General features: G+C 53.3%; 1 protein-coding gene and 1 long non-coding RNA gene across 9 annotated transcripts in view; one reads left to right on the forward strand and one right to left on the reverse strand.

The window, feature by feature from the left end:
• Positions 1-549: 549 nt before the first annotated feature.
• The window catches only part of LOC131424607 (uncharacterized), an 82,359-nt gene continuing 58,639 nt past the window's right edge, over positions 550-24,269 (forward strand). Inside the window, exon 1 of the long non-coding RNA XR_009227927.1 lies at positions 550-636. This is a non-coding gene — a long non-coding RNA (uncharacterized LOC131424607). The remainder of the gene's footprint in view (positions 637-24,269) is intronic.
• Lipe (lipase E, hormone sensitive type) lies at positions 4,270-23,546 on the reverse strand. Of its 8 annotated transcripts, none has more exons than XM_046455676.2 (11): positions 20,683-20,840; positions 13,059-13,594; positions 10,556-10,646; positions 10,301-10,446; positions 9,924-10,109; positions 9,472-9,766; positions 8,577-8,804; positions 8,171-8,347; positions 5,998-6,021; positions 5,319-5,740; positions 4,270-4,843 (listed from the first exon to the last, which is right to left on the reverse strand). In XM_046455676.2, the coding sequence occupies exons 1-11, from the start codon at positions 20,768-20,770 to the stop codon at positions 4,613-4,615; spliced, it is 2,424 nt and encodes an 807-aa protein (XP_046311632.1). In that variant the 5' UTR covers positions 20,771-20,840; the 3' UTR covers positions 4,270-4,612. The 8 variants fall into 8 exon arrangements, with proteins under 8 accessions (XP_046311632.1, XP_046311635.1, XP_046311637.1 ...); XM_046455679.2 differs by lacking the exon at positions 20,683-20,840 and adding an exon at positions 15,169-15,319; XM_046455681.2 differs by lacking the exon at positions 20,683-20,840 and adding an exon at positions 15,158-15,264.

Genomic DNA, 24,269 nt, shown 5'->3' on the forward strand with positions numbered 1-24,269 from the left:
TCATATCTGGAAAGGCCAGTGACTCAGGATACAGGAGGCCAGGTCCCTAGATCTCAGTCTTTCAGGTTCCCCAGCCCACTCCTGTCTCAGACCCAGAAGTTAGGACTCCCCCAGTCCCTCCTTCTCTCGGATCCAAAGTCCCCTGCTTCTTCACGATCAAGGAGCCTGGCCTTGATCTCTCAAGACCCATGGCCTCTCAAGACCCCATCCTCCCTCAAGACCCAAAGATGAGATCAGCAAAGAAGTCAGGTATGGGCACCAGAAACCCCATTCTGGGCCATTCTGTCCCGGACCGCGCCCTCAGTCACCAGGCTCTTCAGTCTCTCTTCAGGGGTGGGTCTGACACGTGAGGCATTCTTCTGGAGTCTAGCTTGCAATAAGCTACCCATGACGTCAGTCACTATCATCCAGCCAATAGACGCTCCGCTTCCCACCTCCCCAGGCCTCTCCGGACGCTTTTGCTAGTGGGCGGGGCCCGCAGCCCAAGTCCGAAGGCGATAGGTTCTCGTACGTGCCAGTCTCCTCCAGTCCTTGCCAGTTTGCCAATAGACTGGGAACTGCTGGGTCCCGATCCAGGTCGGCTCCGCAGAGGCCAGAGCAAGCTTGCGGGGAAACCAGTTATGCGGGTCCAGCCGGGTAAGCCCTTTCCAGAATGACCAGTATTGGGATTCTGACCATAGCTCGGACGGGAAACTGCCAGACTGCGGCGGAGGGGGGAGCTCGACCAGGGCGAACCCATATTGCTTTATTGGAGAAGGTGTCCAGGGACGCATGATCTCGGATCTTCATCCATCCCTTCCTTCCACCCTGAACTTGATTCTCATCTGCCTGCTCTGCTTTTCCTTCCGTTCAGTCTTCCTCCTCCCTTTAATTCCCTCACTCGCAGATTCCCTCGTATAGCCATTCACACCTCACTCACCCCCCCCCCATTACTTAAACAAACATTTCCTCAGGCTTCTGGTGTGCCAGCCCTGGTGCTGGGCCATGGTGGTGACCAAGATGAGTCAAGCTCAGGCCCTGCCCTTCAGGAGCCCCAGTCAGATGGGAGGAAGGACATTGATGGGCAGGGTGTGAAGTGGTGGGGCAGCCCAGGAGAGCCTTTTGGGGGGCGGGGGTTTGACTTGTCTGGAAAGGATTCCCAGAGGAGGAGCCATTGGAGTTGGATCTTGGGAGAGCAGGAGGTGCCAGGCAAAGGTGAAGAGGGTGTGGGAAGGATGTTTTAGTCTGTGCAAAGGCAGGGAGGTGTGCAGGATCATTAGGTGCCCAAGCAGAAGGCCAGTCATGACCTCTAGCAAGGGAACTGTAAGGCTGGAATAGGATGAGGATGAGGCAGTGGGCAGAGGTCAGGCTGGGGGACTTGGACTTTGTCAGGGTGGGGTGGGGAATGGGGAGCTACACAACAGTTTCGAGTTAGGGGTGGCCCGGTCAGAGCTGGGATCAGAACTGGAGGAATGAGACTGGAAGCTAGTGACCCAGGTGGTGGCCTTTCCAGGGACCCAGGCATGAAAGGATGGAGCTTTGATCAGGGAAGAAGCCGAGGGGATGAGACCGAGATTCAGGAGGCAGAGAGAACAGAATATGGGGTTGATGGGCTATGAGACGAGGGGGTGATCTGGACAAGACCTAGTGCTCTTCTCCTTCTCAGGATTCCAGGTGCCATTCCCAGGTGCCATTTTCAGGTGCCATTCCCAGGATGGGGGACAGGAAAAAGGAACAGGTTGGCATGTCATGACTGTTTTGACAGAGATGAACTTAGAGGTCCTGGGAGCAGTGTGTGGATCTGGATGCTCGGCGGAATTCTGGGCTGTGGCTCCTCCCCATCATAGGTCTTGACTTCAAGTCAGTTGTTGGGGTGAATGAGGGCCTCTAAGATGGGGATCCGTTCACTGCTTCTCCTCCCCTCGGGAAATGTCTTTTTCTTTTTCTTTTGGTACTGGGGATTGAACCCAGAAGTGCTTTACTACTGAGCCACATCCCCAACATTTTTTTAATATTTTAATTTTTTTTAGCTGTAGTTGGACACAATACCTTTATTTATTTTTTATGTATGTGCTGAGGATCGAATCCAGTGCCTTGCACGTGTTAGGCGAATGCCCTACCGCTGAGCCACAACCGCAGCCCCCCCAACATGTTTTTAAAAAAATATTTTTGAGTTGTTGATTTTTTTTAAAAATATTTTTTTAGTTGTACACAATATCTTTATTTTATTTACTTATTTTCATGTGGTGCTGAGGATCGAACCCAGGGCCTCACACATGCTAGGCAAGCGCTCTACGTTGAGCCACAACTCCAGCCCCTGAGTTGTTGAATTGTTGATGGGCCTTTATTTACATGGTGCTGAGAATTGAACCCAGTGCCTCACACATGCTAGGCAAGCGCTCTACCACTGAGCTACAACCCCAGCACGTTTTTTTTTTTTTTTTGAGACCCGGTCTCACTAAGTTGCTTAGGGCCTTGCTAAGTTGCTGAGGCTGACTTTGAACATGGGATCCCCCTGTCTCAGCTTCCCTAGCTGCTGGGATTACAGGTGCGCACCACCATGCCCTGCAGGAATTTGCTTTCTTGTGCTTCTTCATCTTCTGTTCCTGGTGGTATTAGAGCATGTTCCATCATCTCTAAATGTACACAACCCTGCATCAAACTTCTGTGAATTCTCTCTTATCCCTTTTGCTGCCAAAGACTTGTGGTACCTACTGGCCCAATTCCTTTTCTTCTATTTCCTCTTCAACCTACCATATCTGGCTGCCCACGTCCCACGGCCCTGCAAGGGCTCTGCCCAAGGTACCCAAGTTCACCTGCTCATTGTTGAGGTCTGAGGATAACATTTCAATCCTCCTCTGTCATAGACCACTCCCTCCTGCCTGAAATTCCCTTTGCTTTACATCCTCTTTCCTGGCTTCCTTCCTTCTTCTCCAGCTGCTCCTCAACCCACCAGCACTCCCCTCCCCTGCTGACCCCTTTACTTGGCACAGTGCCTACTCTTCCTAAAAAGGTCCCAGTCAAAAGTAGTGCCCACACTGCTCTCCTCCTGTTTCCTGGATGCTCCTCTACAGGGTCTCAAAGAAACCTTCGGTCTGTGTCCACACCAGCTCTCAGCATCACCCCCTTCACATATACACACTGAGCCTCCACCCCATGAAGAGACAGCTCGCTGTCCTCCTGCTTCCCTGGCCAGACCTTCATCCTTGCTCCCCTGTAACTTTGTCCCTACCCTCAATAAATCCTAATTGCCCAACCTCAGTTATGGCTCTGGGATGTTCTGCCTATACTCCCTACCCTTGTGGTCTCTGTTCCAGCTCAGGTCTTGCCCTACCTCATCCCCAAGCTCCTCCTCTGCCTGCAGGGGTCCAGTCTTGCTACTTTCAGTCCATCCCCTAATGCCCCAGCAAGCACTTCCTGTGCTGGAACTGATCCTGGCCCTTTCTTCCCTAGGGTGCTTCTGTGGCTGCCCATTGCCCTCCCGCTGTAGTTCAGCTTCACTCCAGGCTCTTCAGGACCTGCCCCTGCTGGCCACTCCAAGCCTCTCCTTCCCCATTTTGCACCTGATCTGGCCAAATGGAGACCCTGATCACTGCCCACCGGCCTTTCACAGCCTAGCATACTTCTCTGCCTAGCTCATCTGTGCTCATGCTTTAAGGCCAAGCTCTGATCACCTTCTCTTGTGAAACCCTTCCTGACCACACAGAACCCCTAGGGGCTGTAATATCCTGTCTGCTCCTTCACCCTCCTTGAATTCAGGATCGAAAGCCTCTTGAGGACATTTCCTGGGTGTAAACCATCTCCACTCCAAACCTGGGGCCCCTCAAGGGGTAAAGCCTCTAGAATTGGTTGAGGGAGGGACTGTCCAACTGGGCAGAGCTTCCATTTCCAGTATTTTGGGTGACCAGTTTGTTTCCAGTTTCCTGCCAACTTGGCTCCAGTTCTGTGGGGAGTTTGGGCCACTGGCATCTCTGGGTCAAGAGGTTTATGTATTTTTTCCTTGATGGATGCCCACTCTGGGATTGGAAAGGGAGTAGCCTTTCCCCTTGCAGTCCCTCAGTGAGGGTGTAAGACGATTTATACCCTCACTGAGGGTCTGCAAGGGGAGGCTCTGGGAACCCAGGGTCTCTAGGCGTTCTACCTGATTTAAAGCCCAGGGGTCTCTTGTTTGTAGGAATCTCCTCCTCCAACAAACAACCCCCACACCCTCCAGGTTTCTTGGTTCCCCCCAGCTGAGTCCGATGCTGCCCCCTACTGGGCAACCACCCGCCTACTTGAGAGAGGCCAAAGTAATTAAATATTTTTATTTAGAAAAAACAGAACCGACCAGCAGCAGCAGACGGCAGTAGTGGAGTGCAGGTCCAGCTGTCTCGGTGACCAGTGTGTGTGCGCCCCTCCCCTGGCCCGAGTCTCAGCTTCCGGCTCCTGCCCCGCCCCTGTGGTCCCCGGTCTTAAGGCACAGCCCACCCCCGCCCACCCGGCCTGGGGCCGGAAGAGTCTGCAGCCCCGCAAGGGGCCCCCAGGCTGGTCCCTGAGCGCATTCACCGCATTCACCACGGAGGCCGGTGCAGGTGGGAACAAGGTCTTTAGTGTCGTCCCCGCAGCCCCATCTCCCCGCGCGGCCTGGTCGGGCTCAGAGCGGCGGCGGCGCGGTGGCTGCGGCGGCGGCCGGTGGAGTGAGGATGAGGCGGATGCGCTCCACGCACAGCTCCGCGGCTTGTCGCGTCTCGCGGCACAGCGAAGCCAGGCTCAGGAAGCCGTGCGGCAGGTCCTCCACCACACGCAGCGTCACGGGCTGGCCCAGGGCGCGCAGTCGCCTCGCGAACATGACCGAGTCGTCCAGCATGGGGTCCAGGGCGCACGCCTGTGGGACGCACGTGGGGACGGACAGACGGTGGACGTGGGTTGGACAACGGAGAAGGGAGAGGGAGCACGTGGACACGGACATGGGTTGGACAGAGGCCAGAGATATGGGGGGCGGGGAGTTGGGAGAATGGAGGGAACAGGTGGAGATGAAGGAAGGGTGAGAGGGTGTCACTGCACTCCCTGGCCTTTGCCCTGTCTCCCCTTCCCCACCCACCCAGAGACCCAGCTTTTCTCCCTAAGCCCCCTGCCCAGCTCTTGAAGTTCCACAAAATTGCAAATGGGAAGGACAGCTGGATTCCCCACTGTCTACCTTCTTGGCGCCCCAGGCACTGTCCTCTCCTGGTGGCACACCTTTCCCCTCTGCCTGCTAACTACCTTGTTCCCATTCTCCACTGCTCCTCCCTGGGGCACCTGCATCCAGCCCTGCCTCACCCCACCAGGGCCTGGCTGCACCGTCCCAATCCTTGGCTCACCACGATGTGCACAGGTGGCAGGGTCTTCAGCATATTGTCAGGTGCCAGCAGAGGCGACATGAAGGGGTTCTTGACAATGGGTGATGAGTAAAGGGGCATTTGGGTGGCACCCTGGCTTGTACGCCGTGGGTGGAAACCCACAGGGAAGGCATTGCTCACCCCGGAGCTACTGTCCTTGGCGCTTAGCCCTTCTTTGGCCTCTGCCTCTTCTCTGGCATCCTCAGGCCGCAGAAAGAAGTTAACATCAGAGGGTGTGGAGGGGCCCAGTGTCTCCACAGACAGCGACATCTCAGGGGTCTCTGATGTCTCAGAGCTGCTCTTCAGGTTCAAGTCCTTCAGTGTTAGAATCTTGAGGGAGTCTGTGCCCACTGGGCCCTCAGGCTGGGCCAGGGCAGCCTCTGACACACTGCGTCGCATTGACTCTGTGGGAAGGGCAAGGTCAGGGGATTGGATGGGGCCACAGATAAGCCTGGCTGTTAGCTAGTGTGGCAGATTGGGAAGGTCAGGGGAAGGGCAGTGGCCTCTCCAGCTGTGGAGGCCTAGGACATTCCCCAGATTCTTGTGCCCCAGACTGCAACTCTAAGGGGGTAGAGGGAGTCACAGGGTGGTCTTGGAGGGGCTGGCTATGCTGTAGCGGTAGGGTGTGTGTATAATGACTGGGAAGTACAAGTCATCTTGCCTCTGGGAGCCTCATTTTCTTCCTCTGTACAAAGGAAACAGAAACAGTCCTTAGCTCATAATGCTGGAAGGATATAAGAACTCAATGGAGCAAGCTATATAGGCTTACGTACTACAACCCCCTTTGAGATTTTGTCAGCATGAGGCTTTATTGCCATGCTTGGTGCCCTGTTCCAGCTGTCTCCTGGACCACAGCAGGAGGCTCAGCCAACTTTTTGTGGCTGCTTGACACCAAAGTGTGAATGCATCAAAGTGAGTAGAATAATGAGCAGATCCATAGGGCTTGAAAGGAGGTTCTGTTCACAAGGACCTGAGTCGGGAGTGTATGTTAGATTCCCAGGGACCCCACATATGTAGCTATATTGATCTGTGAAATTTCCCTTTAGGTTTTTCAGTTTTATCCCCTCCCTTTGAGTAACCAGGCAAGCAAGTACCCAAATGCTTCCAGTCTACCTGCTGTGCCCACCTTGGCCTCAAATTAATTTTAAAACGATGCTTATCATTAGGCCCAGGACCCTACATTTCAGTTTTTATGCTTATGTATCAATCCATGGAGCAATACACAAGGCAGTGTGAGAATAACCAGTTGAGTGCTCTCTGACCCTCTGGAACAGACGGCTAATACAGGGCATAGGATGCAGCATCTTCTATTGCATGCCAGGTACTATGCTAGGCATTGGACACAAATGGATGCCTACAGTCCTCACAGTGACACATGTGGCAAGTCCTCTTACTGTATCCATTTTACAGAGGAGCAAAGCAAGACTCTCAGATACTGTTACTTGCCCATGCTACACAGCAACTGGTAGAGTAGGGAGCTAGAATGCAGTGTGCACCTCCAGGGGCTGCACTTATCACCTCCGTCCTACAGGGAAAACCCCAGTGATCAACGGTTAACATGCTTCCAATTCAATCCCATTTTAATTGTTTTTGTGTATATATATATTTCATCTATCTGAATATTCAAAAATTAAAAACATTAAAATAAAACACACTTAATTGGAATGATTTTTTTTTTTTTTGCAAGGGTTGGGGAGTACTGGGGATTGAACCCAGGGACATTCTCATCTTTTTTTGTTTTTTGAGACAGGGTCTTGCTAAGTTGCTGAGGCTAGTCTTGACTTGAAGTTCTCCTGCCTTAGCCTCCCTAGTTACCTGGATTACAGGTGTTTACCACTGCACCTGATTGGAATGATTTTTTGCATAATAGGAAGTGCATCTACTTTTTTTTGGCAGTGCTGGGATTGAACCCAGGGCCTTGTGCATGTGAGGCAAGCACTCTACCAATTGAGCTGTATATCCCCAGCCCAATGCATCCACTTTTGAAGGTGCAATTCCTATTATTCAGAGAACACTGTGGATTTCCTATAGATGGTTGTGCTTTAAAAATCCTTCAAATATTATAGTGGGAAAAAAATGGATCCCTGGGATAGAAGTAATTTTTGGCTGCCTGAGGGTCCTGCCACCTGCTCAGACAGGGCTGGGACTTTCCAGTTCCCACCCAAGGTTTGTCTCATCTGTGGATTTACCCACCCTAGCTCCTAGGCCAGCTGCTGGTGGGTTACAAGCTATGTGTGTATGTCAGAAATCCATGGAAAGAACTGAGGAGGGCTGTACCCCCAACCTAAGGGCCCAGAGGACTCAAGTAGATTTTTTTTTTTTTTTAGGAAAATAAAAATTATTTAAAATTTTTTTTGGTTCTTCAGGTGGAGTTCTTGTTGAACATCAGGACAAATGGCATATCTTTAGGAGTAATTTCCCAAGGTTTGGTTTGGAAAGCAATTCCTGGGACTCTGAGATGGCTTAGATGACCAAAAGTCCTAGAATTTCCAGAATGTGGATTGGCATAGAAAGTCAAGGCTTTTTTTTTTTTTTTTCATATTTTTAGTTATCAATGGACCTTTATTTTATTTATTTACATGTAGTGCTGAGAATTGAACCCAGTGCCTTACTCATGCTAGACAAGTGTTCTAACACTGAGCTATAACCTCAGCTGAATTCAGGGCTTTTTGATAGGGCTAGAGATGAATACTGGGAAGAGCCAGCTGGGAAGGTGGTCTCTGCTCCCCCATGTGCTCCAGGGCTCTGTCCCTTCCCTTCCCTGGGACTTCTGCTGTGCTACAGTATCCCTGATGGCCACCTGGCTGGGTACATGGGGGGAGGCCACCACTCACCTACTGTGGGCGCCGAGGTCTTCTGGGACTTTTGCCCACTAAACTCCAGGAAGGAATTGAGCCATGAGGAGGCGCCCAGGCGGAGGTCTCTGAGGAGCAGGGATGTGTCCCGCCGCACCAGTCCCATCATGCCGAGTGCCTTCTCATCCGAGTTGGGGTGTTCCTCTGCCTCTGCACCTGCAGAGGGTATGTTTGTTGGGGGGCCAAGTTGGTCTCCTCTTTCTAGACCTAGTCTCCAACATCCAAAACTCCAGGCAAGTGTACACTAAGGGCCTCAAGAACGTCTCATTGCTTATAAAGGAGCAAGGATTCCCCTCCTTCCTCAGGCCTGAAGACTGGGCCCCCGCCCCTATGGGACCAGATGTCCACGTACTCTGGCTCCCCTGCCGAAAGGGGTGAGCCTCACCTGCATAGGCACTGACACACTTGGAGAGCACACTGAGGGGCAGCAGTGGGTCCATGAGGCTCAGAAGGCGGGAGGGAGAGGCAGCGGATTGCAGCATTGTGGCTGGGTAGGCTGCCATGATGCCATCTGGCACCCGTACTCCATAGGCTGCTGCTCGTAGGGCCACAGTAAAGCAGAGATTCCCACCTGCACTGTCTCCTGCAAGGCATATCCGCTCCCCTGTAGAGCCTAGTTGAGGGGGAGGGAAGGATTTGGTCACAGCCCTGCAGGGCAGTGAAAGGGACTGGGGAGTGGGGCCTGGGCTAGGAGAACTGGGCCCTTGGAGATGGGGTGTGGGCTTTCCCAAGGTCCAGGGGGCTGCTGTTATTAAAGATTGGCAAACGGAGGCAGGGATCTACCAGAGGGTCAGGAAGACTGGGAACAGGAGGTGAGGAGATCATGCTGGGAGACTAGGGAGGTTGGGGGGTGGAAGGGCTGGTGGTGGTAAAGGGAAGCTCAGTCTATTTCCAGAAGGAGGGGGCATTAGAGTCTGGGAAACTGAAGATGAGCTTAGGCTTACAACATCACCACAGCCTGCTCTGTGCCTTACTGTCCTCCCAAGATGTTTGTCTGAGGAGCTGGAGAATGGTGGCACACCTGGGCCAGGAGGCTGGCGGGGCAGAGGAGCAGGGGCTGGGGCAGCCAGGGGAGAAAGAGGCAGGATGGAGTCTGGCCAAGGGGGAGGCCGCGGAGACTCAGGAGCAGGAGGCAGAGATGAAGTGGCCGAGGTGGAAGGTGGGCTGGGGAAGGCGTGGCAGTGGCAAGACTGAGGCTTGAGGAACCAGGTGATCTGCGGCCTCTGCCCAGGGCTGGGGGGTTGAAGCAGGGACCTTGGCAGTGGGGGGCCGGGGCTCACCGAGGAGGGCACAGTGCTTGACGGCCCAGCAGTAGGCAAAGAAGCACTCCTCCAGCGCACGGGGGAAGGGGGCCTCGGGGGCCAGGGAGTAGTCGATGGAGATAATGGGAGCACCCAGCTCCTGGGCCCAGCTCTTGAGGTAGGGCTCATGCGATTTGGAGGTCTGGGCCACGAAGCCACCACCGTGGAAGTGCACTACCAAGGACCTTGAGCGCGATGTCTGCTGGGGCCGAGGCCGCAGCTCCAGGATCCGAGGGCCCTCTGACTTCACCATGCTGTTGAGCTCCTCACTGTCCTGGGGGTGGGAAGGGAGGAGGTGGTGGGCTGTCTGGGTCTTATCCTTCCATGAGGCATGCGTAGAGAAACAGGATGGGGGCAGGAACCCAGCTAGAGGCTGGAGGGCACCCTGGGCTGGGCGCTGTCCCTGCTCCTGACTGAGGTCAGGGCCCTACCTGTCCTTCCCGAAGGTCATAGGAGATGAGCCTGATGAGGACAGGCCCAGGGCCTGTGTGGGCCAAGGGAGGTGAGATGGTGACTGTGAGCTTGGGGTCAGAGGTCAGTGGCATCTCAAAGGCCTCAGGCGGCAGGCTGATCAGGCGGCTTACCCTCACGGTGGCTGATGCCATGTTGGCCAGAGACTGGAGGGAGGGAACAGAAGGGGTGCTGCAGAGGGGCTGCCCCACACACCTCCCTTCCTAGTTTGTCTTTCTCATCATGTACTATCCCTGGGCCTGGGGCCCTGTAGTGACCTGCTGTGGCTTTGGATGGGTCTCTGGGCCTCAGTGTCCCATCTGTAACTGGTCCCATCCTCGCCTGGCCCTATGCTCACCGACAGCACCTCGATCTCAGTGATATTCCAGAAGGCTTTCCAGAAGTGCACATCCAGGTTCTGTGTGATCCGCTCAAACTCGGCCCCACGCAGCTCTGGGTCAATGGCAAAGCGGCCACTGGTGAAAAGGGAGCTGGCTGTCACACCTGGGGGTCAAAGTCATGTCAGGGAGCCCAGGTGGGTCAGGTTGCTATGCAGGGGCTAGGAAAGAGGGACAGGAGGAGAGGCCATGGGCAGGACCCAGCTGGCACTCACCGAGACCACTCTCATTACGTTTGTAGTGTTCCCCGAAGGACACCAGCCCAATGGAGATGGTCTGCAGGAATGGCCGAATGGAAGGAGTGAACTGTGGAGAGACACTTCTGTCACCCATCCACCCAGGAAGGGAACAAGAACAGGGCAGCAGTAAGGGGTAGAGAGGTGTCGGGGAGAGACATCCATTCAGTCAGCATTTCCTGAGCTCCTAGGTGCTGGGAGTGGTCTGGGCCCTTTCATGGAGCTGGTATTCTCTAAGGAAAGAGAGATGATAAGCAGAAGATGGATGCCATAGGATGTCAAGGACAACTAATGATTTGAAGGAAAAGACAGTAGGTGGAAGGGCCACAGTGATAAAGTCACTTAGGGTCAGGCTGCTTGGTCAGGTCTTGCAGGGCAGATCTGAACGAGGGGTGGGTACTCCCCGCAGAGGGCGTGGCAAGTGAAAGCCAGGGGGCCAGTGTGGCCGGACCAGAGCCAGCCTAGGGAGAGGAGCAGGGAGGTCAGAGATTCAGGGAGGGCCTACGTTGAGGAATTCCTGCAACTTGGGAGGCTGAGGCAAGAGGATTTGCAAGTTCAAGACCAGCCTCAGTTTCTTAGTGAGACCCTGTCTCAAAATAAAAAATAAAAAGGACTGGGGATGTAGCCCAGTGGTAAAGCGCCTTTGGGTTCAATCCCCACTACTTAAAAAAATGAAAAAGATTGCCAGATGGGGAAACCGAGGCCTAGAGATGGACAGATGGCTGCTGTAAGGAGTGGGGGATGTAGTGGGAGTCTTGGGGAGGGGACAGGAAGCAGTTAGGAACCACAGGGACAGCGTCCAAGGAAATAAAGCCTCAGGGGCTAGTGGGGCTTTTCCGTTCATTCAGCAAATGCCGGTCAAAGTCCTAGGTGGCTACACACTGGGCTAGAGCAGGGACTGGGCAGTGACAATGATGGGGAGGCCTCTGCCCTCTTGAGGGGCGACATATTAGAAGGCAGATGCTTTTCTGCACTACAGTGAAGTTGGGCCTCACACAGAAGCTGTCAGCTGGCCCTGGCCAGGGGCCCAACAGGCCAGAGGGCATGGGGATGGAGGGTGCCTGGCCATTGGGGTTGGGATACTGGTTTAGGCGGCCGGAATCTCTTTCTCGTGACTCCAATGTCATGGCCAGGACACAGGGTGGAGCTGGCTGGCCCTGATGGGCTGATCAGTGTTTGTGGGCTTAGCTAGGATGCAGGATGGTTTCCAGTAATGCCTGGACTGGATGCTGAGGACAGGCGGTCTTGCAGGAAGCCTGGAGTGGTAGGGTGGGGTGGGATGGCTGAGAGACTACCACTGGGGTTGGGTGAGGCCCAGAGAAGGTGGGAAGGACTACAGGGTCACACAGCTCTACTGCTGGGGTTCCCTGATGCAGCCAAAGGGTGGGGAGGGGGAGATGGACTGCACAGGACCCCAAACAGGCAAGTTTGGGCCTCTGTCCTGAGCCTGGTGCCCCATGGTCCCCCAATTGTCCAAGTCCTTAAAACATTTTTACAGAAGTCTGAAGGCCCTTGGGCTGCCTTGTTTTCTGTGTGCTGATAAGCGGAATCTCTCAGGGTGGTTTGGGTGTAGGAGAAGGTCTACAGGTAAGGTCATGCCCAGTTCAGGGAGGAAAGAGGTCCAAACCAGGTCTTCTTCACTGATATCAACTCAGATGGACTCATCAGTCCTCCCCTGAGGGCCACATGAAAATCTGCGAATTCTACAGCGACTTAAGTCAGTGAAAAAGCTCAGGGTCCAGTCTGGAAGCTATAGGCTGGCACCTTCCCTCCCTCACAGAACTCCCATGAGGAGGACTCAAGGGGGTTCCCCATGCAGAACAGGCCTTTGAGAACAAAACTGACCACCCTCCTAGGGATCTTAAAACTTAAATGACTCCAGAGGCCAGACAGGTAAGATAGAAGAGCAAAAGACAGAGGCTAGGGAGGTCAAGGCAGGAGGACATGAGTTCAAAGCTAGCCTTAGCAACTTAGCAAGGTCCTGAGCAACTCAGAGAGACACTGCCTCTAAATAAATATATAAATATAAAAAAGGGCTGGGGATGTGGAGGCTCAGTGGTTAAGCACCCCTGGGTTCAATCCCTGGTACAAAAAAAAAAAAAAAAGTGCAATGAATTTCCTGAGTGTAAGACAAGAGTAGGGTGGATCCTGGTGGAAAAATCATGCAGGGAGGGCTGGAAGGCCGTTCAGTGGTAGAGTGCTGGCCTGGCACGCACAAGACCCTGGGTTTGACCCTTAGTACCCTCTCCCCCCAAAACACCCACACCCACACCCACAGCTATGCAAGTTAAAGATTTCTTTAACTTGGTGGATTAGGTCCAGGACCATGCGTTTGAGACCCCTGGTCCAGCTCTGAGCCAACTTCCCTTTTCTGCTGGTTTCTCAATCCAATACTGACCACGGTGGTTATTCCATTCCACTATTGGGCCAGGCAGGGACCACCAGTGCTTTCACTGTGGGCCTACAGGGGCAGGAGACTCACCTGGAAGCCCAAGCAGCGGCCATAGAAACAGCCTTTATGCAGTGTGACATACTCGCGCAAGAAGTCAGCAGTGAGTCCCTCATCACCCTCAAAGAAGAGTCCCCCTGGCTGGTTGGTAGCCAGTAGACGCTGGGCATAGTAGGCCAGAGCTCGGAGCTGGGTGAGGGCAGCCAGGTAGGCCTCCAGTTCGGCCAGGTTGTGGCTGGTGCGGAAGAAGATGCTGCGGCGGTTGGAAGCCACGTAGCGGGACTTGTGTAGCAGGTGTGCTAGGCAGCAGCGGGCCGTGTGCACCAGGCTGCGGTACCCATTGGCCGGCGTCTCTGGGTCCAGGTCAAAGAGGTGTGCCACACTGAGCAGGCTGCCCAGGGCTGGCTCCAGCCCCAGCGCCTGCTCCCGCACACCTGCAAAGACGTTGGACAGCCGCCGGGCAGTCTCCCCGGGGCCCTGGCTTGAGAAGAAGGCCATGTTATCCTCTGCCAGAGTCACCAGCGACTGTGTCATCGTCCGCAGGTCCATGCTTTGTAGGATCCGTGAGGCTGTGGGCAGGTGGGGGAGCCTATAAGGCTGGCTGGGTCACCCCTTGTTGGCTGGGCCCAGAAGTCTAGGCCCTGTCCCTCCTCCCTCAGGCTCAGGTGTTTGACCCCAGCCCCCTTCCCCTCCAGACCTGGGTGTCAGACCCCAGCCCTCTCTTCCTTCAGACCCAGGGGCCCAGGACCCCAGGTCCCTCCTCTGTTAGGCCCAGGGCGTTAATCCCTTATCTCCAGGATTCAGGAGTCGTCTGGGAACTTCATCCCCTTCCTTCCTTAGGACCCATAAGTCCAAGTCCCCAGTGCCTTTCTCCTTTCTCAGAATCCAGGACTTTGAGCCCTGTCTTCTTTCCCTTCGACTCCAGAGTCCAGATCCCTTCTCTCTAGGACCCAGAAGTCCCTGTTCTCTCCCATTTGGGACTCAAATCTGCTTTCCCTTTTCTCTTGGACCCAGGTTCAGACCTTCTCCTGAGCCCACAAGAATCTGATTCCCTGGTTCTTCATCTTTCCTATGAAGAGGTGATAAACCAGGGGAGGGACCAGCTTGCCCAGGGAGTGGCCTCCTCTTCCCTTCCAGGAATTCAAGACTTTAGGAACCTGTCTCTGTTTACTGTCCTGGGCCCAGACGCCTCATTGGTTCCAAGTCTGGATGCTTAGCCAGTCTCTCAAGACCCAGGAGTCCAGGCCCCATCCCATCTTTCCTACTTGGCTCCAGGTACTGCCCATAGGCCCTTCCCTCCAACAAATATTTGGGAGTGTTCAGCCCCCTGCCCACCTGTGCCCATTTCCTGGACACTGCTCCCCTTCTGAATCAGGAATTCATAATTCCAGCCTTATTTCACAGAGGACTCTCTCCTGTCCCTCAGGTCTGGTTGTGGAAACCCCTCCAAACTCTAGCTCTTTCCCTGTTCCTCTGCAGAATCCCCAAAGCTCAATGTCATTCCTCCCCAGTCTGGGTCCCCTGCCTTCAGTCCCATCAACTTGTCTTAGATTGTGTGGCTGGCTCTGCTCCCTTGCCTGGAACAGAAGTATTCATCACTGCCATTGACCTTCAGCTCACTCGTGCCAGACCCCATGCTGCTAAGGATTCCTGTGTGTCTGTGCATGTAGCGCTCTGGCCCTTCTGAGACACAGACTGCCTCGGTTCACACCTCTTTTGTTGCTAGGAGAGGGAACTAAGGCTCAGAGGGGTTAAGTTAGGAGCTAGATGGTACAGAGTGGCTGAGTCGATTTAAACCCAGTCCAGAACTGCTACTTAGGCCCAGCTCACACCCAAGACTCTAGAAGCTGGACCTCTAACTCTGGCCCTCAAAATCTTGCCCTGACTCCCTACGCTTCGGGGTCCTCCAGGATCTCTGTTCAATCCAGGCACTGTTTTTTGGATGGCCTAACACCCAGGCTCTGGATAAGCTGCTCTTACCCCACTGGTGGGGCTGCCACCATCTGCCTGAAGACAAGGTCCGTATCCTGCCTGGCTCTGGGTTTATGGTCCCTTGGTCCCCTAAAGGAAGGCTCTCCTCTCCCTTCCAGGCCCTGAAATTGGGCAGCAGCCGTTCCTGTATCTTAACTGACCATGCACTCACCCCTCCCAGGCCTGAATGGAGCTGGAGCTCCCCGGATCTGGGGCTGCTGATCTGTGGCTAGTGCCAGTAGCAGCCTGGGGTGATAAACCAGGGGAGGGACCAGCTTGCCCAGGGAGTGGCCATCTACTCCACCTCCCACTCAGAAAGGACAGTGAGAGCCACGTGCTATAAACAGAGCATAGAGTCTGACTCTCTGCCCCTCCTGCCCACTCCCGGCCCACTCAACTGGGAATACTTGCCCCAGGTTCCTCTGCCTTAGGACCTAGGAGTCCAGGCCCCCAGCTCTCTTCTCCCTCAGGGCCGAGGAATCTCAGTCTCAGTCTTGAACATAGTGTCCCCTCTCACCCAGCGAGCCTGCCCTCCCTTTACCCTAAGGGGATTCACAGAGCCAAAGGCCCAGTGATCCCAGGTCCCGCCCCCTCGGCTGGCCCTGGCACAGGCATCCCCAGCTGTTGGGGAGGGGGGAAGGAGATGGCCAGTCCTGCCTGTCCCTCCTAGGAGGACAAAAGCCAATTAAGGGCAGTGCCAAGCTCGGCTAAGGGCCTGAGCCTCAGGTCCTACTGAGTGGTGTTCCCGTGCTAGACACCCTCTATCTGCTACTACCCCCTTCACCGCCCACCCTGCTGACTGCCGTCCCCACCTCACATATGGGGAAACAGGCTCCGAAAGGCACTACCCACGTTATTCCACATGCTCCTGGCCACTGGCTCTTTTTCACCCCTTAGGCCTCAGCTTGAGGTGCTGACTTCTCCACATCTAACGTGTACCCCGCAATGTTTAGTTCTTCTTTCCCGGCGTTTTGCACATTTTGCAATTATACATTTATTTTTTGCTGTACTGGGGGATTGAAACCAGGGCCTCACATGTGCCACTGAATTACATGTGCCCTGCCCTTTTTATATTTTGTGAGACAGGATGTCATTAAACTTATGATTCTCCTGTGTCAGCCTCGTGAGTAGCTGGGATTACAGGCATGCACCACTGTACCTGGCAAGTCTTTATTTGTTGACATGTTTGTTGTATATCTTTCCCAGAATAGAATCAACTTTTATGGAGTCATGAAGCTTACAAGGTATGGGTTCTGGCTCTTTAGGAAGAAGAGTATGAAGTTACTTATACAAAATTAGGGACAAGGCCTTGAAGGAACCTGTACAAATCAGAGGTCCTGAGGCCCGGCATCACTCGGTCTGGCTGTAGCTAAGTCCTCTTTGTCTCTGCCCTGGACTGTCATCCCCATGAGTACAGGGGGTGGCCCCAGGGCCTGTCATGGGGCCCAGCACATAGTAGGTGCTTAGAACAAACCTGAGGGAAGGGAAAAGTGAAGAGTCAGAGTGGGGGCCAAGGTGGGTGGATGGGAGCTCGAGAGGGGGCTGCGAACAGTTGGACAGACTGGGCCTTTGGAAGCAGTTAAGCCTAGCGACTATGACAATGGGATGTGACCCAGTCACTTGGCAGATGATCCTGGATGAGTCCGGCTTCCTCATCTGAAAACTGTACTTGGACATTCTGTCCAGTCAGACTGGGTGATGTGCTTTATAAGCAGCACCCATGGGTGGCATTTTTTTCTTTTTTCCTGGTGCTGGGGATGAAACCCAGGGCCTTGCAAAGGACAGGCAAGAGCTCTCCCACTGCACTGCACCCCCAGCCCCTTTTCCTTCCTTTCTTCTTTTTATTTTTTTGTGGTGTTGGGGATCAAACCTGGGCCTCATGCATGCTGGCACATGCTCTATCACTGAGCTACCCCCAGCCCAGTGTGGCATTTGCTGTGTGGGCTTGCTCAATCTCAAGGAAACAGTGGGTTGGGTTATTTTTCTCTGTGGCACTTGTCACAATCTAACCTATTTCCACAGTGGTTTGCGCTGTCTCCCTCACCAGCTTCTAGGCTCCCTGCAGCAGGACTTTCTGTTTCAGTCTGTCCTGGGCAGTGCCAGGTGCACGTGGTAAATATCACCTGACACTGTAGATCTCTCTCTTTCTAAATGTGCGATAGGGATCTTTGTTAAAAACGAGGAAAGGCACCAACAGAATGAACAACTAACACAAAGCAAGGGAGAAGGGGCTGGATCCCAGGCCATGGTGACTTCAGGCCCTGCCCTTTGCCTTGCTCCGAGCAGTTCTGAGGCCAGGCTGCCGGGAACCAGGAAGACGATGCTGAGGTTGCCAGAAACTTGCCAGGAATCCCAGGCAGAAGGCATTGGGGCAAGGGCAGGCCCACTGGGGCCATGGGTGAACATGGTATGAGTGGGGCAGAGGTAGGACCAAGGGAAACTGGCAGGGCTTCAGCCCAACCCCTGACTGAGCTCCAGCCCTCTGCCCTAAAAAGTCACTGGACAACTGGACCCAGTTGGGACTTTGGCCCTGGGGATAGATCGGGGTGAGAAGGACAGTGGTAAGGGAGTAACAGGATGAGGACAGGTGGGGTCTGGAGCCTGTGAGGGGAAGGCCTAGGATCCTGGAATCAGATGGGGTGGGGGGATGTGGGGGTTGTGGCCCCTCCCTGAGTATCCGCCTGAAAGTGCAAACTGGGCAGCACTGTTTTCTTCACATGCTCTACTGGAAGTAACTGGTGCCACCCTCCCTGCAACCCATGAGGTGGGCCATTCTTATCCCTTTGGCAGATGAGAAAACAGGTGAGGGTCACAGAGCCAGCAAGGGGCAGCTCCCTGACAGTGCTATGGTCTCTGCTTGTGTTTCTGAGTCTCTGTGTTGCTCCTTCTGTCTTGGGGGTTCACATTTAGATGTATATATTTGTAGGTGTGTGTCATGGCCAGCTGTCCACATGTATGTGTTGGCATTTTTTCACATTTCTTGGTATGTCTGAGCTTTGTGTGTCTGTATGCGAGTGTCATGGCCCACGTGCATTTCTTAGCCTGTGAGTGTATCTCTATTCCTCTCGGCTTGTGTGAGCATGTTTGTGTATGAATGAATGAATATACACATATGGGTGGATCTTAGTCTCCTGGTGTGTGATGAGAACAGACTTCTCCCGATTTGCTCCAGCAGAAACCCAGCGTGTGATCTTGGCTACCTCCCACCCCATCCAATTCGTCACCCAGTCCTATTCACTCCACTGCTATAACCTGGCCCTCCCACCTCTACTGTCTCCTTGGTCCACGCCAGTGCATCCTCATCTGAATGATTGCAAACCTCTGTGTGAGTCACAGGTTTCCATTTGTTCTCCACATACCAACCAGAGGATCTTTCTAAAACATAAATCTGGCCACATGCTCTCAACCCTTCGATGCCTCATGCCTTGCTCTCAGGATAAAGCTCCAAATCCTGGACATGGCCTTTCAACCAGGTACCATCCTCCCTGCTTTCCCTGCCTGCCCAGTTTCCTGTTGCATCCTCCCCCCTCTCTGTGATTCCTCTGTACTGTCATGTGCTGCTGCCTGGGACCTCAAGGTCTTTGTCCATGCTATCTCCTCTGTGCTCCCTGCCCCCACTTGCTCAGCAGTTAGTGCTGCCCATCCTTGGGTCCAATGTCACCTCCTTTGGAAGCCTCCCTGTTTCATATTTCTCAGGATTTTTTCTTTATCTGTCACAATTTATAACAATGATCTTATTTGATTACATCTCTGTCTCTAGCTCCACTGGGAGTCTGTCCTGGTCACTAAGAGCCCAGGTGTGTCCTAGGTGTTCAGTGAATGTCTGTTGAATGAATCTGTGTGACTGGGAATTTTTGGGTCGGATACACAACAGCAGCAATCTCCAACCCACACACTTCTGGGCTGAAGAGGCTGAGGGCAGCCATCTTTTTACCTTCACTGGCCAGGTAAGTACAAATAGGTGTTGTCATTTGAGAAATGGGATGATTATAATGACACTAGCCTCATCTAATTACTGGGAAGATCAAACTGATAATAAGAACTACTCCAGCCAGCCCAGACACCCAAGGGCAGGGGTGAGGTCTGATTCATCCATCAGAGGCCTGGCGCCAGGGAGGGCCTCCAGAAATGACGGGCAAATCTTAGAGCTCGAGGGAATGAGCCTTTGTGTGTATGTAGGTCCATGGGTCTGTGACAGGACTGAGCCCAAGCAGATTCTTTCTGACTCCTCAAGACAACCCTAAGGTAAGCATGATTATTAATATCCTCGTATTACAGTTCATGCATGCCTTCACTTATTAATCCAATAAATATTTGAGTACCTATGTGCCTGACATTCCAGGCTCTGGCATTATAGGGCAAACAAGGCAGACAGAAAGAAGCCTACTCTTCGAGAGCTCACTGGCTAATGGGGACTAACAGTAGCTCCGTGTCTCCTGAGGGCTTGCTGAGTGCCAAATGTTATACACTCATTTGAACTTCACAACAGTCCTACAAGTCAGGCACTCTGATGGTGATGCCCATTTTAGAGCTCAGGAAAAAGGCTGTTGCCCAATATGTCACAACTCTCAGAATGAGGAGCCAGGTCTCCAATACTCAGGTTGTTGTTTTTGCAGTGCTGGGGGATGGAACCCAGGGCCTCAGGCAGACACTAGGCAAGTACTCCAACACCCTGGTTGTTAACCATAATCTGTATTGCCTCTGGGTATGTGTCTGTCTTGCTTATGAGGCTCCTGTGTCTTGTGGGAGAGCGAATGTCCTGAGACTCCAGTCTGAACTCTCAGCCTGTCTGAGCTGCATGTGTGTGTACACTGGAGCCAACTGCAGTTCTATCCTTGGCTAATGCAGGCAGGGAGCACGACAGTTTGAGGTCCCTGGAGCTGGAGAACCATGTCAGTTTCTTTCCTGCTTAGGAACTTCCCACAGATCCTCATAGAGATTGTTAAAAGACTCAGCTGAGCCAGGGCTTAATGCCCTTGCCTGAGGCTTTTAGCATCTCCATTGGTCTGTTAGTTTTCTCCAGCCTCTTGAGATCTAGAGAACCCAATGCTACAGCCCTCCCTCCTTCTCCTTAGGGAGGGTATGAAGGTCCAAACCCAAACTAGAGACCCTAGTCCTAGAAATGGTGGGCGTTGGGAGGTTAGGCCCCAGTGTAGCTGGGATGACGCGGGTGGACCGACAATGAATGGACGAATGGATGGACTGAGGGTGGGAGACTGGGGCTTTGATGAGCTCAACTGGCCCCCCTTCATTTCCAATTCTGACACCCTTTCCCTGACTCACCCCTAAACTTTCTCTTTGGGTAACAGCTGCTAGACCCCTTACCCTTTATCTTCTCAAGAGTGCTGGTGACCTGAAAACCAGCGCTTGAACCATTTTCCAGGCAGAAACACTAAGGACAGCGGTTGCCCTAGGTCACACGGGAACCGAGGTCCAAGAGACTCGCATTCCGGACTCTGCGCCCAAGACGGCAGTAGGGCGCCCGGTAGTCTCTACGCCTGAGTGGGACATTCCACTCTCACCTCTCCCCTTCTCATAGTGGGTCGTCCGCCCCGACGCAAGGCGGCAATGGGCCAGTCCGTGGTTCCCCCAACTCTCGTGGCGGTGGTTCTGTCTACTCGGTCCCGAGAGCCCCGTAGGGTGTGTGAGGTTCTTTCCGGGCTACGGTCGGTGCCCGCGAGCTCACCTTTGCCCTTGTCTTTTCGCCACCGCCGGCGATTGTGGCTCTTCAACCCCTCTTTGCCATTCTTCGAGGTCTCCTCGGATGACTCCATCAATTCTCTGTGATTCCCAAGCCGGACCCAATGCTAGCTGCCAGGACCCGCCCGGAGGGTCAATCCTCGCTACACACCACCGCCGGGCCCCCATACCAACCAATCCCGGGCTTGCTGCTCTTTGGGTCCCGCCCTCTGAGCAATCGTGGTCGCTCTCCACTGCCAGGACACGCCCCTAACCGCTAGCGAAGAGGGACCGGCCCCGCCTCCTCGTACGCCTTAAAGGGCCCGCAGCCAACAAAAATGCAGCCCTGGAGGCGTCATAGTGTCCTTCGCTCCGGACTAGCGAAGAGCCCGGAGGGCTCACCCCTAACAGGGAAACCCCGATTTTCACACGTGCTGATGCTCAGTCTCGCTATCCCACTCACCTTCCTAAAGAGGGATCCTTAGAATGCGGCCCAGCGGGTCCGCTGGAGGATGGGGGAGACCCGGCACTGCTGCGCCTCCTCCTGGGGGTGGGGTGGGGGGTGGGCCAGGTCCTTCGGCAACTCAAAACCCAGGCAGGGCCCGCACTGGAGGCGTGGTTGTGCCTGAGAGCTGTTGAGGAAGAAGCCCCTGCTTCCCTCCTCTGTCTCCTAGTCCTAGTATTTCTCTCTTTCTCGCTCTTTTTTTTCCCCTTGCCCTCCTCCTCCCCCGGAAGAATGGAGGGGAGGAGGAAGGTCGAGTACTTGGAGCACGCACACCACTTAAGGCAAGGGGTTGAATCCCTGAGAGGAAGGGAAGTAGGAGGAGCGCGCCTCCCTAGGAAAAGGTGGGAAACTGGAGGCACGAGGCTTGCTCGCCTATAGAGAAGCAGCCTAGTCAGCAAGCGTGGCGTGGCACAGGGATCTGGAGGCCTAGAGAGACTTTTATCCTTCGCCCTGGAAAAAGCAGGCCTCAGACCACTTATTTGCATGCTGCCTTTCTTCCTTCCAAAGTATACCTAATTCTCAGCTCTGAGAGGCTCGGCCCAGCCCCTCTGCTCCAGACCATGGCCAACATGCCCTCAGCTTAAGGATTAGGGCTGCATTCCACCCCCAACTGATGATACCTCAACAAGTAACCCCCAATTCCCTGGATAAAATTTGCATACCCCCTTCTCCACCGCTGGGTTTTGAGCCTAAAGGGGAGGAAGATGAGGGCCGGAGCTCTAGAGCTGCAGCCTGCATCCGGGAGTCACTATTGTCTGCTTCCGAGGAGCTCCAGAAAGTTTTGTGCCCAATACTTGCTGATACCGTTCCCCAGCTTTCTTTCCATTATTCCTTGACCTTGCCAGGGAAACTGGTGGCCATGGTTTTTCTCTCCCAGGTTCCTCCTTCTTGAGAACTCAGCCTCAGGGCCATTCAGCCTGGCTGAACCCTATGGGGGTAGCTGGAAGGAGAGCAAGTGCCTCCCTGGTAGCAGAGGTCAGGCACACTGAGGTCATGAATGCCTGGTTGTTGGGCCTAGACTGCATGGAAATTCAGGAGGGTAAGGTCTACAGACACCCTTGTATTACTGGTGCTTATAGTAGTTTCTGCCCCAGAGCTGGCTCTCTGGTCAGTTTTTGTGGATGGATAGATGAATACTGGGAGGGAGATGGCTCTTTCCTACCTCTATTTGATTTACTCCCAAATCCTCCCTAGGGAGGCAGCAGGTGAGAAAGTCAGGCCCTGGCTCGAATCTTGGGCTTGGGGCATCCTAACTGTACCATCTTGTACAAGATCTTTCCTTATGATTAAGATGAGAATGTTGATCTTCATAAAATGGGGATAATTGAGCTTTATCTCTTAGAATTGTTGAAGGATGAGCTGAGCTAATCTGACATATGGTAAATTCTTAGTATTTCTTAAATAAATGGATGACTGACCTTGAAAGACTCCAGATCTAAGTTTGACTCACCTGTGTCCTGGTAGTGCCTGTGATTCTGGGCACTGGTTTTCTTTCCATGTAATGGTGTCCCATGGTATCCTGACATGGCTTCATAATCATAATCCGGTATCTTTTTGAAGGCTGGCTTCATTTCTGGGGTGCTTGTTCCATCCCTCATACTTGGCGGATCTGTCTCTGAAGATGGCCTCCCATTTGATTCTAAGTCATAATCTGTGAGGCGTTCAAAAAATGTCTTCTGTTCTTGAGTTACTTGCTGTGTAGTGACTTCGTACAGTCTTGTTAGAAATTTCCACTCAGTCAAAAATCCCTTCCTGGATTTGGTTTGCTGGGTTGGAGGTACTTGCTGGGCTGTGTGGTCTGACTGTTCAGTTCTTTCTTGGGATGTAAATTCAGCCTGGACAGATGGTCTCTTTTTGAGTCCAGGGATAGCCTGGGTGGTAGGTGTTAATTCTGCATCTTGTTGAGCTAGAGATGGTCTAGATCCTGACTGGGCTACATCTCTGTCTCTAAATTCTGGTTCCTGTTGAGTTGTACACGCTTGTCCTGGGCCATGTCCTTGCTGAGAGGCAGCTTCCTGTTGTTTGGCGTACACCTTTTGGGTGGAGGGTGATTTCTGTAGTGGGGTGGAGGGTGATTTCTGTAGTTTAAGAAATTTCAGGTGCAAAGCAGATTTTTGTTGGGCTCTAGTTTCTTGCTGGAATTCAGCTTCATTTGGGGCAAGGGGCTCCTGCTGGGTGAGGCGTCTTTGCTGTGATGCAAACTCCTGTTGGGTATTGGATTCGTGCTGAGGTTTCAATCCTGAGTTGGCTGAGGGCTCTGGCTGGGTTATAGGTTTCTGGTGTGGCTCAGGTTCCCAGTCTGACATGGATACTGACTTAGAACCTGGTTCCACTGTTGTTATTTCCCTCATGGGAGATGCTGATCTTCCAGGTTTCATCCTCCTGGCTCCCCCAACCCCAGACCTCCCTCTTCACGGATCTGTCATGATGCCATTGCCCTTCATCCTGGCATCCCTGGTCTTTCGTTTTAAGGCATCTGGCTAGGGGGTGGATCCCTGCTGGCTCCCCACTCCTGGGCCAAGTGATACACTTTGTGCCTTCTACTGTGGGTGGGAGGGATTAGGAACAGGAAGAAGCTGTGTGCCCAGCACTCTCTTACCAGAGGGAGGGGCTTGCCCTCTTGTGTCATAAATAGAGCCCCACCCCACTCAATACCCAGTTGAAATGTACTTTCTCATAAGGCAAGCATAGCATCCCAATTTAGTCTTCTATTTCATCTGGGGTGATAGAAACCAGATTCTGGATGAGTGTTCCTTGATACCCCCCCCTTCTGATGTTTGAGGAAAGAGCTAAAGGGGGAGGCAGTCTCTATACTTGTAATACATTTTCCCTCTTTATTCATTCTTAAAAGTGGTTACCAGTTTAATCTTTTTATAGTGATTTCACATCCTTACTAAGAAAACCCCATGAGGTCCTCCCATTTTTACAACTTGAAGCTCTTTTGAATAGCATTGGAGATCCTCCACACCATCTTTCTAGAAACCCACAGAATACAATGGCTATTGATGATGATGATAGCAATCATAAATACTGAAGGCCGCCTATATGCTAGGAAACTGTGACTTTTTTTAACCTACATTGTTCCTTAA

Source organism: Marmota monax, unplaced genomic scaffold (genome assembly GCF_021218885.2).
Source record: "Marmota monax isolate L192 unplaced genomic scaffold, Marmota_monax_Labrador192_F-V1.1 WCK01_AAM20220418_F8-fsc00149, whole genome shotgun sequence".
In the NCBI taxonomy this organism is placed as follows: Eukaryota; Metazoa; Chordata; class Mammalia; order Rodentia; family Sciuridae; genus Marmota; species Marmota monax.

What these genes read in the sequence shown, in the direction of transcription:
- Lipe (XM_058583008.1), bottom strand. Translation starts at nt 23,531, where the DNA reads ATGAGGGAAATAACAACAGTGGAACCAGGTTCTAAGTCAGTATCCATG. An exon ending in CTGAGATCGAGGTGCTGTCG is followed by an intron (nt 10,110 to 10,300) that starts GTGAGCATAGGG and finishes CCCTCCCTCCAG; the next exon opens with TCTCTGGCCAACATGGCATC. An exon ending in GTGTGTCAGTGCCTATGCAG is followed by an intron (nt 8,348 to 8,576) that starts GTGAGGCTCACC and finishes TACCCTCTGCAG; the next exon opens with GTGCAGAGGCAGAGGAACAC.